The 17,020-nt window shown below is 41.8% G+C and overlaps 1 protein-coding gene across 1 annotated transcript; it reads left to right on the top strand.

The window, feature by feature from the left end:
* Positions 1-222: 222 nt before the first annotated feature.
* Positions 223-16,752, top strand: LOC308365567 (uncharacterized protein; the record flags this gene model as incomplete). Its single annotated transcript, XM_080839035.1, has 5 exons — positions 223-244; positions 1,780-2,863; positions 2,975-3,056; positions 13,682-13,715; positions 16,667-16,752. 5 exons carry the CDS (start codon positions 223-225, stop codon positions 16,750-16,752), a joined length of 1,308 nt encoding a protein of 435 aa, XP_080695161.1.
* Positions 16,753-17,020: the final 268 nt, after the last annotated feature.

The raw sequence follows: 17,020 nt of genomic DNA, 5'->3' as shown, positions 1-17,020 counted from the left end.
GAGACTATGTGAGGCTTCCCTCCAGATATATATAGCAAAAGCAGTTGTGATCTTTTACGTCACTGTCATTTCATACATTTTCTATTGTCTTATTTGGGCATATGTTTGCTCATTGGCTTTCCTAACATACAGCATCATTTCATGCATTGACATTGCTTAATCACATGTTTTGTTCACTGTCTGTCATAACACATCCTGTTTTTGCCATTTATGGTCTATGGTATGGGCCTCTTCCTCTGCGTAGGTAGGGATGCTCTCTGTGGCGATGGCTTGTTGCAAAACTTGTTGCGCACACGTCAGCATATCTTCGCTCAGTCGTATCAGCTCAAGCAGTCGTTTCCTGCATGCTGCGCAATCGTTCGACAATAACAATACAGATGTGTACATGGCGAGATTAATAAATTCTACAAGTGACATGGGTTCACTACAATATATAGGTGAAGATAAAACGGTCATGGACAGATCTAGGGTATTTGGCTACCACGTTAGTAATGTTCATGTTGGCATCACATATGACCTGGACATTCATTGAATATGTGTGCTTTCTGTTTCGGTAAATGTGTTCGTGGATTGAAGGTGGGACTGTTTGCATGTGGGTGCAATCAATGGCTCCAATTACGTTCGGAAAGTTTAATTTCAGCTATCATAGTGGGGAAATGTATATTGACCAGTGCGCCGTAGCAATGCGTCGAGTACCTGGGTGAATAGTTGGCTGAGTGAAGGCTGAGACAACAACTGCAGATGCTATAACTGTTTGCAATTATCCGGAGGCCAATATTTGCAAATGTTGCCAGGAGTTTATCAACTGATGGAATGGAATGTGATCGCCGGGTGGAGGGTTCAATGTCGTCTCTGATCTGGTCCAGTAATTGAAGTATTGCGTGGCTGGTTAACCTGTACGGTCTAATAGTTGTTAGATATCAGTCTATTTAACGTGATCAAGCTGGCCTCCTGACCTTTTTTTAATCAATGGGATTTAATCAAGGTATTCATTCAGTGTGATTAAATCAAGGTCAAAGTCCTAATTAGCAATCATCCACTCAACTAGTACCTACCTCTAGACACACCCACTACCTGTAACTTATACTGTATAAAAGAAGTGAACTCATGTTAGTATGTTGAAAGAACCGTTCTTGCAACATGCGATCGGATTGCCCTGTGACACTGGAATAAACATATTTCTTATGTTGGACACTTTCACGAGTTTTCCTGATTATCTGCAAACCTGACCTTGGATCAAAGAAACAGATCTTCTTCATGATTTGTGGATCGCTTATCTGAAAAAGTGTTATACGAGTTGAAAAAAATATTTCTGTGCGCTGTCTCTGTCTTCTTTCTTCGCCTTGCTCTTATAACTGCTGCCATATCAACGTTTTCAGACTCAATGGAAATGCGCTTCCTGGTTAAGACGTGCTTTTATGAGGCGGAGAATTAGCTAGCAAATCAGAGACGTGCGCTCGCCAGGCAGTTTTAGTAAATACCACGCAATACATCATTAGGCGTACTTACCTTCTCTCCTCCCATTAAATTGCGCTTCACGCCCAGGTTACCACCCACGTTTCGATGCCATCCCACCTGTTTGCAGGTACACACCCATAAAGCGTTAATATGCGCCTCTACTCAAATGCGCCCCCTTAGTAAAAAACGTTTTATGTTTACGACCGCTATTTTATGCCTGAAATGGGCGCAATCCTGTTAGTAAATCAGGCCCTTAGTTTGCTTTTATGTGATCAAGTTATATTTAGCTGTGATGGTTAACTGTGATTGTGTGTGTTGCAGTGGGAGAAGAGAGTCCTGGTCCAGCACCCCTAGTGTCTCCTGCTGTGTCTGAGCTGAGGCTGGTGCTGCTAGGGGGGAGCACAGCTGGGAAGAGGGCAGCAGGAAACACCATCCTGGGCACACACCCACACACAGAGACCCAGCACAGCAAGAGCAGACAGGGGGAGGTGGCTGGGAGACGGGTGACCGTGGTGGAAACTCCAGACTGGTTCTGCAGTGGACTCTCTGAGAAGGACCTGAGACAGGACGTGGGGCTTTATGTCCGTCTGTCTGCCCCAGGACCTCACGCCTTCCTCCTGGTGATTCCAGAGGAGTCGTCTGAAGGTGAGGCGAGGAGGATGCTGGAGAAAATGGAGGATATGTTTGGGGAGAGCTGTTGGGGACACACACTGATCCTCTTCACCCATGCTGAGGGGCTGAGAGAGAGGAGTGTGGAGGAGTTGCTCCAGACAGGGAGCCAAGAGCTCCAGCAGCTGGCAGAGAAATGTGGGAACAGGTGTCACCTTCTCAACGTTAAGGACATGCCTTACAACACTATGATCACAGAGCTGCTAGTTAAGATAGAAGAGATGGTGTCAGGAAACAGAGAGAGATTCTACAGCAGTGAGACCTACCAGGAGGCAGAGAAACAGCTCAGAGAGATAGAGAGAATAATACAGAAAGAACTACAGAGAGAGGAGAGGAAAGTGATGGAGGAGAGAGAGAAAAGAAAGGAACATGATGAAAAGATGGAGGGAGAGATTCAACAGCATGAGGGAGAAATTAAAATATTAAATGAGAGAACAACAGTACTGGAGAGCAAGATGGATGAAGAGAAGGATGAAGAGAAGAAGAGAGAGATGGAGAGAGAGATAACCAGAGAGATTAAACATAGAGAGGAGATGGAGAGAAAGCTGATCAGAGTGAGAGAAAAGAGAGAAAGGGAGAGGAGAGAGATGGAGGAGAGACACAGAGAGGAGATGGAGGAGGTGAGAGAGAGCTATGAGAGAGAGACCAGGGCTGAAGTAGAGAGAAACCTCATGAAGATCATTCTGCCTGAACTACAGAGAAACATCAGCATCACCAAGGAGAAGATGGAGGAAGAGTTCAACAGACAGATAGAGGAGAAGGACAGGGAGATGGAGAGAATGAGACGGCTGCTGAGCAATAGGGAGTATGAATCTGAGAAAGAGATACAGGCCATTAAGAGACTCAGCACCACACTCCTCAATGAAAAGGGAGAGTTCAACAGACAGATGGAGGAGAAGAACAGGGAGATAGAGGGACTGTTGGAGACTGTACATGCACAAAGATCACTTCAGAGTTGAGAGATGGAGGAGGGGGAGAAATAAAACAGAGATGTTTGCTGATGCACTAATAGAATGGTTGGGACTTGGGACAAATTATGTCATCAATTAATCTCAAGCCTGGACTCAAGAGTCAACTCAAGTAGAGTTTAGAGACTGAGTTACTGTAGGTTCTCAACTAGGTTAGGATTTGGGACAAACTATGCTGCTGACCTGGCCAGAGTCACTGTAGGTTCTTGTGAAAAGATGAATTCCCCCCTTCTCACCATTTGCAGTAAAATGTAGTTCATCTCACTTTGCCCACAAGAGTGGGAGAGAGAGACAGTAGATTTACACAGACACACATGGGACAAACTATGCTGCTGCATGGCAATTGAGTTACTCATCTATGAGTGTGCTGAACAGAAGCATGTGATCAGAGAGCAGGAGCATATTTATGGAGAACTTAAAAAGCCTCAGCAACTGAATGCTGATTCTCAATGGATATTATGAATAATAAAGATTACTAAACTTTCTGTTTGACATCTTGATAAGATGAATGAACTTTTGTTTGACATCTTGCCTGCTGCTATACACAGGCAGCACATAGAATGTACACATTGTACTATTTGTACATACTGTAGAACAGGGACGTGCAGTCATAGGAGGCAGGGGAGGCAGAGCCTCACCTGTCATTTTGAAAAGTAAAAAAAAAAAATATTTTAAAAAAATATATTTTTTTTGTATAATAATCATATATATTTATGTATTATAAAATAAATATTCATATTTCTCTAGTTATCTGTGTTACGAGTGTCATTTCTGCATGGTTCCGATCATTTCGAGCATTTTTATTATCAAAATCGCTGAATTTGAACATTTCCGGTTCCCAGTGATCAGCCAATGAGCATTAGACGTGCGGTCAAGGGAGGCAGATGCATTGCAGTCTATGGGCAGGGTAGGCAGTGCCTCCCCTAGGATTGCGAAATCACTCCAAACTGGGTTTTACGCATGCGTGCGCAAGCGTAGAACCTTTTGAGTTGAGCTGAAAACGCATTGAAAAATATTGCAAGGGAGGCACGCACTACCACGGATTCAAGAAGGGTGGCGAGCGAGAGGGCACTTGTTGGGTATATAATCTGACGTTGGATTTTCTTCTTCACTTCTCTACTTGAGTTTGACAGCGAAAATGGAAGATTGCATTGCTTACCTGAGGCATGTTGAATTAACTAAGAACGTTTAAGTATTTTAAGTTAACACAGTAGTATTACACATTTGCATTGGAGTATTTCACGTTTCCCAACGGGACTACATATTCATGCGCAACACGAACCTAAAGAAGCTAAAGGCTGTTGATGCAGGAAAGTTGCCTTGAAGTTGTGAGCAGACTAGGTAGGTGCTAATCCTGAGCTAAACTAGCCACTGACTGCATTCACTCAAGAAGAGGACAACGGATTTCCACTGATCTATACTGATAATCGTGAGTGGATTCATTTTGTTTCACCTCAAACTGACGGTTATGAGTTCCAACGAAAGTGCACCAACTTTAAATTATACTGGCCAGTAGAACATTTTGGTATTGTGTGCTATGTATGCGGTGTTTAACTGTTGTTAATATGTTGTGTAAATAAATATGGAATTGTTTTTTCGAAGCTGTCCGAGTTGGTTAAATGGTAATTTAAATTAGCATCCCACCACCGTAGTTATATTTTCTCCAGACAAAATGAAATGAGCCATATCATTGGTGGGAGGGCTACATACACTAGCTTGCAACTATTAATATCTTATTAATAACTCATCATAATACAATAAAAAAACAATCGTTTGAAAATAATGGTATTAGACAATAAAACAACGTTTTTTCAGTTCTGATCAAATGACAATTTTAAAACCATAGACATATATACATGTATATATACATTTTATATATATAGTTTAAACTAGAGCTCAAAATGACGTAATCACTTCCGGTTTCTGTGCCTCACCAGCTCCGAACCTCACTGCACGTCCCTGCTGTAGAAATGTTCTTGTTATCAACATTGCCTTGCCTTGCCTTGCCTTATTGAACTTCCCAAAATCCCTGCTGTATATTTGTAAATATTTTTTGGGTTCCACTACTGGGTTCGGTATTGTTCCTGATGGGGTTATAATTGATGTTGCACACCTTAAGAATTTCTTCCTTGGAAGTCTATGAAAAGGTTTTTTGTAATTAAATCCTCTGTGAATGAAATTAGTTAGTAGTGTGTATTTTGCAATGTTTTCCATGACGTGTATTTTTTTTTTATGTAAGATTGTCTTCTATCACTTCTGCTATATGCATTGTGTTAAATATGCAAACCAGCATAATAAAATACCGGGAGTTATGGAATGTTTGTAAAGCCATTAAGTAGGTGCTGACTGGCTAATTACATATTTGTAGGATGGCAGTATTGTTTCATCCTGGCCCCGTGTGTGATCGCCCTATTATTGCTGTGCTACAGAATAAATGCTGATAGATCAAGTCCACGCCTCGTCTGCATATTCATCCAGCCATACAAAGACCTTTTAGGTAAGATCATTGTAACAGGCTGGTTAGAGTCCGTTACATTGGAGTTTTGTCCACTATTGCCATGTGTATCATGTCTGCATGCAACATCACTACCTGCCTGCCTTTCAGTATTTGTTATCTGAAGCTTTTGTGATGGAAGTTGATATTACCATTGATTCATATATTTACAAGTGCATTGCAATCATGTATGCTCTCCCGTGTGTGTGTTTGCCATGTGTATTGATCACCCATGGTGAGGCCCTCAGACGTGGCCTATGCAAAATAGGCCTCGGCACCTTTTCAGACATCCTCTCCAGCCAGCCTATTTACCATGAGCCTTTGTGTGTGGACCTTCCGGAACCTTCCGTGGGGTAACTTTCCCTCCCCTCCCACTCACAAGACCCTGTCCCACCTCTCAACTGTAACACACCCCCATTGACCTATGACCTCCCATAGCTGACCTTATAAAAGTCCTACTGTACATTGATATCCAATCCGTTACCCTGTCTTCATTGATGTGGAACTGATTCCCTATAGGTGTACGTGGAAATAAACCTTCAGAACCTTTGATTCACCTCGTGGTACCTTTATCTTTGTCTAAAAGTTTAGCGTCAGCCATTCTTCTGTCATGTGTGATGTTCAGTAAATGGTGAAACACCCAAGGAGAACTGCTGGAATAAATTATGGTGGTCATGATTCAGGCATTCTGCTCTCATCCTCTTTGAAACGTGTCTCTATATTATGTCTCTATGACAAAGATAGGACATTTATCCTCTAATGTGTCTCTAAATTATGTCTCCATATTCTGATAAAGACAAGACATATTTCCTCTAATGTGTCCCTATATTCTGAGCAAGAAGACGTTCATCCATGTAATTTATACTTCTGTAAACAAATAGGTGGGGGTGGTAATAAACCGAATGGGTCCTGACTGAAGGGTTACCATGCTGTGATTTAGGAGAGAGGAAGGACTGTGTCTGGGTTACCATGCTGTGATTTAGGAGAGAGGAAGGACTGTGTCTGGGTTACCATGCTGTTAACATGTTGTGATGTAGGAGAGAGGAAGGACTGTGTCTGGGTTACCATGCTGTTACCATGTTGTGATGTAGGAGAGAGGAAGGACTGTGTCTGGGTTACAATGCTGTGATTTAGGCGAGAGGAAGGACTGTGTCTGGGTTACCATGCTGTGATTTAGGAGAGAGGAAGGACTGTGTCTAGGTTACCATGCTGTGATGTAGGACAGAGGAAGGACTGTGTCTGGGTTACCATGCTGTGATTTAGAAGTGAGGAGGGACTGTGTCTGGGTTATCATGCTGTGATTTAGAAGTGAGGAGGGACTGTGTCTGGGTTACCATGCTGTGATTTAGGAGAGAGGAGGGACTGTGTCTGGGTTACCATGCTGTGATTTAAGAGTGAGGAAGGACTGTGTCTGGGTTACCATGCTGTGATTTAAGAGTGAGGAAGGACTGTGTCTGGGTTACCATGCTGTGATTTAGGGGGGGCAGGAACATAAGCCCAGTCAAGCTACACTGCACAGGTGTGTGTGTGGGGTGGGGTAACTACACTGTCCAGGTGTGTGTGGGGTGGGAGGGGGTAGCTACAGTGTACAGGTGTGTGAGTGTGTGTGTGGGGGGGGCAGCTACACTTTACAGGTGAGTGTGGGGTGGGGGTAGCTATACTGCACAGACGTGTGTGTGTAGGGGGTGGGGGGGAGGGGGGCAGCTAGACTGTGCAGGTGGGAACATGACTTATAACACAGAGACTCTGTGCTCCACTGGAAAGCCAAACCACATAAGTCTCTTCTGTCCTGGAATCCCAAACCTCCCATAGAGAGGATTTATGGACATCATCAGTCTGGTTCTAACCTGACCTGTTCTGACATGAACTTGTTGTCAAACCATGAAGCAACATTTCTGACAGTCAAACATGATAAACTTTCATGTCAGTAAAACTACAAACCCATCTTCTGCTTTGCCCTCTGGATTTAATCAATTATTATTAGTGCTGTGAAACGATAAAAACTATTTAATCAAATGAATCACAGGTTTCTGTATTTCTTTGCTATTCCATATGAAACATTAATACATCTACAATGATTATCATGATGTAATGATATGGCTTTGTATCATATCACCAGGTTATTGCTCACAGGTTGTGTCTTATGCATACATTGGAATACTCAGGAGTAGGTTGCCCATTCACAAAAGGCCTTTTGGGACATTTTGTTCAAGATTGATACTGTATAGTAAGCTCTTTGCAACTTGATGGCTTTCGCTCTTGCTAGCTAGGATAGCTATGTGTGCAATTTTACAGACTGTAACATTTACATTTTGACGGTAACATTAACATTTTATTTTAACATGAACACATTTGTAAGAGAGACTGGTTATGTACTTGTAGTCATTATAATACTAGTTGACATGAACCATAACTGTTTGGGGATTTTCTCTCAACTAGATAGATAGCTAGATACCATAGTTTGCAGGGTCTTCTTCTCTTAGTAGCGGTTGCTAAAGTAGGATTGGACGAGGGACATTCTAGGGAGGAGTTTCGCAAACAGTCAATTGTGGGTTTATTGGAAGCTCATTCTGCAGATGGGTTAAAAAAAATAACAAATGAATCCTGTGATTTAATCACAACGTGTTAACTTTGATTTAAATGGGCCATCCCAGAGTTTGCAGTTGAATAAGTAAGGAATATTGTTTTGTCGACGCGCAACGGAGGGGTGTTGTTTCGTCCTGTAGGATTTATTTTTTGGGTAATGAGCGACGGACAATACATTATCCTGCTTATTATACAGTAACTTGCCAAAACAATAGAAGACATTCCTCCAACATGCCTGTTTTTAATGATTTAGTTGCTGTTTAGTGATTTCCGTTAAAATAAATAGTTCTTCAAGCAAATAGAACTCTTAAGTTTTAGGTGTTGCGTAACAATCCATAACTTGCTGACATCAAATTACAATGAGTCTGTTACGTACAATGAAATGAAAGATGTGAATTAGAAGCACAAAACCCATTGCCAATGACAGCGGTGACTCAAAACCCATTGCCAATGACTCAGGATTTATTTTTGGATAATGACCTCCGAACATCTACTACTCCATACTTATCCACTATTATTTCAATTGCAGTGGATGTAAGGATAAGATGAAGGAACATTAAGCAGGTTTTTATCTCACCATTACCCTTGTAAATATCCGTGTAATTAAATTAGATTTGTTTTGCTATAATGAGGGAAAAATCATTTGCTACTGTGTAAAGTGTTTAACACTTCCAACACCAAGGCCTTTTTTTGACTGTGTTAGGTAGTCTGCCATGCCTGATATTTTTGTATATTTCACCTAACTAAAAACCATGAGGCAAAAGTGGCATTCATGATTATATTCGAGATCTAGAACACCTTAGCAATAATACAATGAGAGCAAAAGGATTGTAGTTAAAAAAGCTTTTTTATTAAAATTGTATCCAAAGACACTAAAATTAAATCTAGTTTTAGAGGTGCTCAGACTTTGTACAAAAACACATTGCACATTTTGGAAGTTTTCATTTAGACTCCGAACCTTATAAACATAGGTGTTTGCTCCACATCGGTGAGTTTAGCATTCAGAAAGTGTGTGTGGTTTCTTTACTTATTATGAATTTAGAAAGTTTCACTATTCTTCACCAGAGCACTATGCATATTGATGAGAGAGGTGTGAACATTCTGGGACACCTCAGTCAAAGACAATGGCCATGACGTAATTGCCCTGGAATGTCTTTTTGGCTCACTACCCCTACAGGTTTTCTTGACCCATCATGACCAAATAGTAATCACTGAATTACCATTACCTTATCATATGAATAGTTGTCATTTGCTAATGGGCGGGTCGAAACCTCACTCAGGGACTGAAATGTGTAAGGGATTAGTTATATTCTCATTACAAAGAAATTATTTAAATTTCCATTTCAAACTGCAAATACTTTAAAAGGAAAGGGTTCAAGGTTTCTGTGGGTATGTATGACAAAAACTCGCTTCTAATTTAATTCAGGGTAACATTGAGCAATACTTCTAATTCACAATCCCAATTTCCTTTAGTTAAGGGTGAGAGTGATTTCCTGTGTAATTGTATGATCTAATGAGGCATTTGTCATTGAAATGAAGCATATTGTAGTATAAGCATCATATTATTCAGATGCAGGTTTGCATTCCTCTATTCAGCCTCTGCCCTCTGCTGGTGGAGAGAGGAACTGCAGAATTGCCTGAGTTCCGTCTTCATTCTTCAAGTCTGGAAGTTAAGGATTAAAAAGACGTAATACCATAAACCTGAATTACAACGCAGTTGGACTTTCCTCCTGGTCATTGTCTTCTTCTTGTGATATCGGTACATTGGATTAAATGTCAGCTAGAATGTAAACTTTTTAGTTTATAAACCTGAGCTAAATTGGTAATAAGAGGAAGGACTGGGTGGGAGAAAAGGACTAATCCAGAGACTCAGCACTCAGGATTCCAGCTCTGCTGAGAGAGGAAGTGAAGTCGGTAGATCGGCCATTCCAGACAACGGACTTTTACTGGGAGAGAAAATGGCCTCCATATCTCTCTGAAGAGGAGTTCTCCCGTTTACGCTGAAACACTCAGGGATCCTTTTCTCCTGTCATGAAGTCACAGTTTGTGTGAAGCCTGTCTACATCTGGAGTGTCCAGTCTGCAGGAGAAACAGCCTCTGTGTGTTTGGTGTGTTAAGATTCTTAGAAGCAGAGGAACCACAACTTCACTCCCATAGCTGAAACACTAGACTGAGGTAAGATCTACCTTTTGATGAGCAGAAATGATTTATGTAATAATAGTTCAACAGACAACAGATCATTCAATTTTTTAACATTTCATATTTGGATTATAGATTTGAATATGTGGTCTAATTACACATTAGCCCCTTATACATGCGTCAATGTAAAGCTGTTACATTGCGCCTACCACGATAGAAACTCGCGAACGTGTTACAATTGCCTCATGTATAAGGGGTCTAGATGTAAACCGTTAGTTTTTCCGCCGATCGTCTGAGCCTTTCGAGAGAGGTGGTTTACCACGTTCATTCGTCTTAGAAAAGGGCGTGTCAAATCAGGCCGATGTGTCATGACAAAACACCGTGTCTCGTAAGCCTTAAACTATCAATCACCCCCACAATGAAATATGCCATTACAGTCGCGACAAACTTCTTGGCATTGTGGTGCGCCCAAAACGCAAGCTATAAACGTAGCCATCCTAATGTAACCAAAATATACCTCTGCTGATATGCCTAACCTTCGTTCTATTTAGAATTTGTCTTAGCACTATGCAGGAATAAAATAGCATCTACAGTGTCAGGATTCAGGCGAGAGCGCCTGGCTTCTATAACGCGCCCTGCTGCACTGAAGGAGCGCTCACTCGCAGCACCTGTTGCTGGAACGCATATAATTCGTTTTGCAAGGTGCTGTAGTCGTGGGAACGACTGGCCTGGTTTCTCCCAAAAGGAAAGTATTTTCCTCTGCTGATCCCGCGTCTATATGGAAGTTTGTAGAGAGATTGCCGGGGAGTAAAATGCTCCCTTTCCGTTACGTCTGCTGCTGGCTAGTAATACAGACAGCCGGAAAGGTTAATAAACGGAATGAAATAGCTACACATTACACACGCTATGTTTCAATAAAAGCCACGTTACTCACATACTGGTTAACACTGTTTGTTACAGCACATAAATGTTTGTCGCTACATCCAAACTGCGTCACCGTTGTCCCTCCCTGTGCTCCAGCCGCACCATTTTGCTTGCAATGTGAATCATTTAATTTAAATATGCTTATTGGCATTTGTTGCACCTTAATCATTTTCTACAAACATGATATGCTATGTATGGTGTAGTAGACTGAGACTCTATTCACTACTGCACAAAAACTAGACACGTTTGAAAAACTAGACGTTTGCAATGAAGTAGGTTCACTTTCGCCAATATCTCCGTAAGGGAGATGGGTTATGTGCTCAAATTTCCTGGGATCAAAGAAGACGTTAGTATTCATGTGCAAACTAAAAATCACGTCTCAGGATTGCTGCGCATGCAAGTTATTTCGGGTGTCTCAACTGTAACTAATACCACTGTCATATAATTATGAGTCCAGTAAAAGACGGAGCAAACACAGTTTTCTACCGTTGTTGAAACACATCCACGCGTAGACTCGTTTTCTTTCCATCCGAGAGTGGTTATTCAAAGAAAATATTAAGAACTATATGCTGATAGAAAGAAGGGAACTTTAAGCCACTACACTGCCTGTGCCCGATGCGGATCCACGTTGATGTTGTTAGTAAACAAACCAGGTGGAAGCACATCTCCGTGGTCTTTGCGCATGCCCGAGGCAATGTAACCGCTTCACATTTTGCACATGTATACAGGTAACGACAAGAGCCGTTTCCCTTGAAAATCTTCACACCTACACGCGAATACGATACGATAAACTGATCTGATCTCAGTGGCACATGTATAAGGCCCTATTTACTCAAGTCTAGTGTGTGTGTTTGTGTGTGTGTGTGTGTGTGTGTGTGTGTGTGTGTGTGTGTGTGCGTACTTGCGTGTCTGCGTGTGTGAGAGGGAGAGAGAGATAGAGAGGGAGAGAGAGAGAGACGGATAGAGATTTTGCTGTGGTTTGTTCGGTTAAACAAAACTGATTCTACACAGAGTCAGGGTGACTTTGAGCCATTCCTTTGTTTGATTATGGGAATACAATTTAATACAAAAATACAATTTATAGATTTGCTTGCAAAACGAACACTTCAAAAGCTTGACACAATCCACCATTCTGCTATTTGATTGGCTATGTGTGCCCTTTCTGCTTTTTTATTGACTATGCATGCCCCCAATAAAGACACACCTCTGCCGTCTGTATTGTCTGGTCACATGACCCTGTCTGTATACTCACTGTAACATCCACTAGTTCACTGGTCACATGACCCTGTCTGAATACTCACTGTAACATCCACTAGTTCACTGGTCACATGACCCTGTCTACCCGTTCCTGCTAATTTATAAAACTCATCTTGGATACTCACTTAAATCAGTTATCGCAGGCAACATTTGTGGCCAAGTCCAACACTCAGTCTTTCCTCTACATCTAAAGGGGAATCACACTGCTCACTGCTCAAGAATGGAACCTATTCAAAAGTGGATTTATCTGTCACTGCTATATATTTACACTTTTAGTGAAATATATTTAAGCAATAAAGCACGAGTGGGAGTGGGGTAGGTAAGGGATATTTGTTCGGCCGTAGCCATCGAGGCCGAAGGCCGAGTGGCATAGGCAACAACACCCGTGAGATTATCCCTAACCTACCCCACTCCCACGAGTGCTATATTGCTTTTATAAAACAATTCTACTGTCAACAAATTAACATTTCAACACAAAGTTATTGATTAAAAATGGTTTATTTCACCATTGTTTCTCCGCAACAAAAAATAGTTCCATTGTCAACGTCTTGGTTTGGAATTTTAAAAACTTTAAATTAACGGTTATCATCAATGCGAATGTTTTATCGCGGAGTGATTTATTTTTAGCTGTGAAAAGTCCCGTAACTGTAGGTATGTTGACGAATAACCTTTAGCATGGAACGTCTCTCGTCCAATCAGAAACAGCTAAATTACGCGCTAGAACCCATTTGTTTTATAATCTTTAAATACAAACACTAAAGCCCAAGCTATATATTTTTCTATATCTATCTATATATTCTTAAATAACACACAATGTAGTCATATCTATGTATTGTTTAATTACACACCATATAGTTATATCTATACATTATTTAATAATACATAATATAGTTCTGTGTCGGGTCAGAAATACAAGGAAGGTGAAACATTCGTAAAGAGGGGATGATGATGATGATGATGATCATGATGATGATGATGATGGTGATTAGCTTCATAGCTAAGTGAGGCAAATGTTACTGCAATGTATCTTATAGAACTGGAGTTTGTCTTAGAAACTGTCCTTAATGCCTAGAAGGAAAGGAATAAAAAATAAGTAAGTCTACTAGACGACTCCCACTGGAGAGATGAATGATGTTGGTGAGAATGATGTTGGTGAATTTGACACAATGATCTGTCTCTGTTTTAGGAAGGCAAAATGGCAGCTGCAGTCATGGACAAAGGTAAGGGATATAGTATGGTGTGTGTCTGTGTGTGTGTGTGTGTGTGTGTGTGTGTGTGTGTGTGTGTGTGTGTGTGTGTGTGTGTGTGTGTGTGTGAGTGTGTGTGTGTGTGTGTGTGTGTGTGTGTGTGTGTGTGTGTGTGTGTCTGTCTGTGTGTGTAGGTGTGTGTGTGTGTGTGTATGTAGGTGTAGGTGTGTGTGTGTGTGTGTGTAGGTGTGTGTGTGTGTGTGTGCAACCATGTGTGTATGTGTGTATCAGAGGCCGGGAGACAGAGGGAATGCAATAATGACACATAGAGAGTGAGCATGGACAGTGCATTCACAAAGTTTTAAGAAGTTGATTCAGATTCATCTTCAGATTGATTCAATTAATTTGTTCTCATCAATCTATTCAAAATACTCCACTAGATTCATCTAAATATTTAGCTGTATAGCATACAAGTCACATTCAGTTATAGGAAGTTAGAATAATAACCTAACATATTCTATTTCACCTGAAAACAAACAAACCTCTCAAAGTCATTAAAAAAGTGAAAGTTACTCTATGGCAGAGGTGGTGTAGACACACACACTCTGCATTTAACCCATCCAGGGAAGTGACACACACACACACAGTGAAGAGCAGTTACACACTAACCCGGAGCAGTGAGCTACCTTTGGCGGCGCCCGGGGAGCAGTGATCGGGGTTAGGTGCCTTGCTCAAGGTCACTTCAGCTGTGGATGTGGGCATGGGAGAGCAGTGGTCTACCACTTCCCCCGCCCACATTTTTCCTACTGGTCAGGGATCAAACCCATAGATATCCTAAAGGCTAGATGTCTCACGGCGGAGTCTTGAACAACCACACAGGAGGCCGTTTTGCAACAGGATAGCTTCCGGGAGGGATCAGTGGTACGTTAGGTAACGTCAGTGATCTTCACAATCGTTTACACTCTTATCTCGCCGAAATCTTGACCGATTTACAAATGACTTGATGTACAAACGTCATTACCTTGGTAATACTTCTGGATGCTTGAACATGTTGAAATGTGCAGCTTAATTGTGTATCACGGCTATTGTGTATCAGTCATTTTACATCAATTGGCGAGGCATAATTGTTCTTTCTTTTCAATACAACCTAAGTTGCACATAATAAAACTGAAGTTGCACATGATTTCCAAACGGGTTGGTTTGTTAAACATCTTACATTATGATTTCGACAGGAAATTGCTGACTTTATTGCCAACGAAGATGCCAGACCTTTATGCAGCCTGCTCTATTGAACGTTCCCTCGAAACGAGAACCCGTGGGATCACCTTTATTTTATTATATCAGTAATATTGCTTTTATAAAGGTGATAATAATAGTACACATTTATCTCCTGTTGCCATTCTGTATGCTAAGTGTTAGTAGCCTAGATATTGATTTTACATAAATAGCTTGTGCATGTGTATTTATTGCACCTATCTGTTTTGTTCAATGTTATTTTCATATGCAAACCCATGTTTATAATTCTTCATAAGTATGCATTGTCATAACTACATATCTTACGTTTACATTACAACAAACCAATTCGAGTGGAAATCTGTTGAAAATTGAGCAAGTTCTCGTTATTTAAAAAGTATGTACCACTACCAACACAATATTAAGGGTGAGCGAGCTATCCTGTCACAAAATGGCCGCCATCTGCGGCCATTCGACTCTGTCGGACAGAAATGCGGGCAAGATATCTAGCCTTTATATATATATATCTATGATCGAACCGGCCACCCTATGGTTTCCAGCCTGAAACCCTAACCAGTAGGCCACGGCTGCCCCTTAATGAGGTTGTGTTTGTATGCCAGAGATTGAGTATGTTTGTGTGTGTATGAGAGAGAGAGAGAGAGAGAGAGAGAAATAGAGAGTGAGTATGAAGGTGTAATTTAGGTGTGTTTGTGAGTTTGAGGGAAAGATTGATTATATACATGTATGTATAATTGAAATGTGTGTGTGTGTGTGTGTGTGTGTGAGAGTGTCTGTGGGAAAGAGAGAGTAAGTATATAGGTGTAATTAAAGTGTGTGTGGGTGTATGTGTGTGAGAAAGAGAGACAGATTATCTATGTAGGTGTAATATAAGTGTGTGTTTGTGTGTGTGTATGACAGAGTGAGTATGTGTAGCTAAGGGAGTGTGTGTGAGAGTGAGAGACTGTCACGGAACGAGCAGACACAGAGATGGGAATTTTTGAGACAGAGTTTGTTGCAGACAAATATAGCCAGGGACAAACAAGACAGACCAAAGGTTGCAGACACTTAGATGCTGAGCTTGTCAATCCTCCAGAACGCAGACAAAACCTACGGGGGGACGCAGGCTCGTAGCTCTGCTGGGAACTGGCGATAAGAGCGCAGGCTCGTAGCTCTGCTGGGAACTAAGGGAACTGGCGATCAGAGGGCAGAAAGAAACTAAACAGAGGGAACCTCTGATGCTAAACAAGCTATAAACGTATACGCCGTTGTGGCAAACTAAACACGAGTTACACTTGGCAAGGCTACACACAAAACAAGAACTAGGACTAAGAACAAAACTATAACTAAGGGTATGAACAGACCAAGAATGGAGACTATGAACTAAACTATAACTAAGGCTATGAAAGAAACACAAACAAACTGTAACGACAGCGCAGGTAATCCACATAGAAGTCAGGCCGCGGGAAATCCAAAGTTATCCGTTGAAGTGCAACACCAGACACAGAGTGAAGGGAGTGTGAGGTACATGTAGGAGGTGTGACAGGTGTGGGTGATTAGTAACCAGGTGAGTGCAAACACGGTGCAGGTGAGTGAGGATGCAGGTGTGAGTGATCAGTACTCCGGTGAGTGTGAGTGTGGTGCAGGTGAGTGAGGATGCAGGTGTGAGTGATCAGTACTCCGGTGAGTGTGAGTGTGGTGCAGGTGAGTGAGGTGAGTGAGTGGAACAGGTGTGTGTGCTTGTGTGATTGAAGACCTGAATGCTGCGGATGAGCTTGCAGCTGGGAGAGTTAGTGAGCTGAAGGGGGCGTGGCCGGAGCAGAGCGCTGCAGGAACTTGACAGAGACAAGAGTACCTGTAGGTGTAATATAAGTGTGTGTGTGTGTGTGTGTGCTTGTGTGCTTGTGCGTGTGTGTGTGAAAGAGAAAGATAGCAAGACCAAGAGAGTATGTTCATCTAATTTATAGGGCCCTATCTTGCACCCAGCGCAAGTGACATTGTCACCGACGCAAGTATCATTCCTATCTTGCACCCGGCGCACAGCGCGATTTTCCCTCCAGAGGTCCGCTTCGAAATGAACTTGCGCCGACATGGGCGGGGGCGAACAG

This window comes from Sprattus sprattus (assembly GCF_963457725.1).
Source record: "Sprattus sprattus genome assembly, chromosome: 5".
Lineage (NCBI taxonomy): Eukaryota > Metazoa > Chordata > Actinopteri > Clupeiformes > Clupeidae > Sprattus > Sprattus sprattus.
This window is presented reverse-complemented; position numbering and strand designations above follow the sequence as displayed.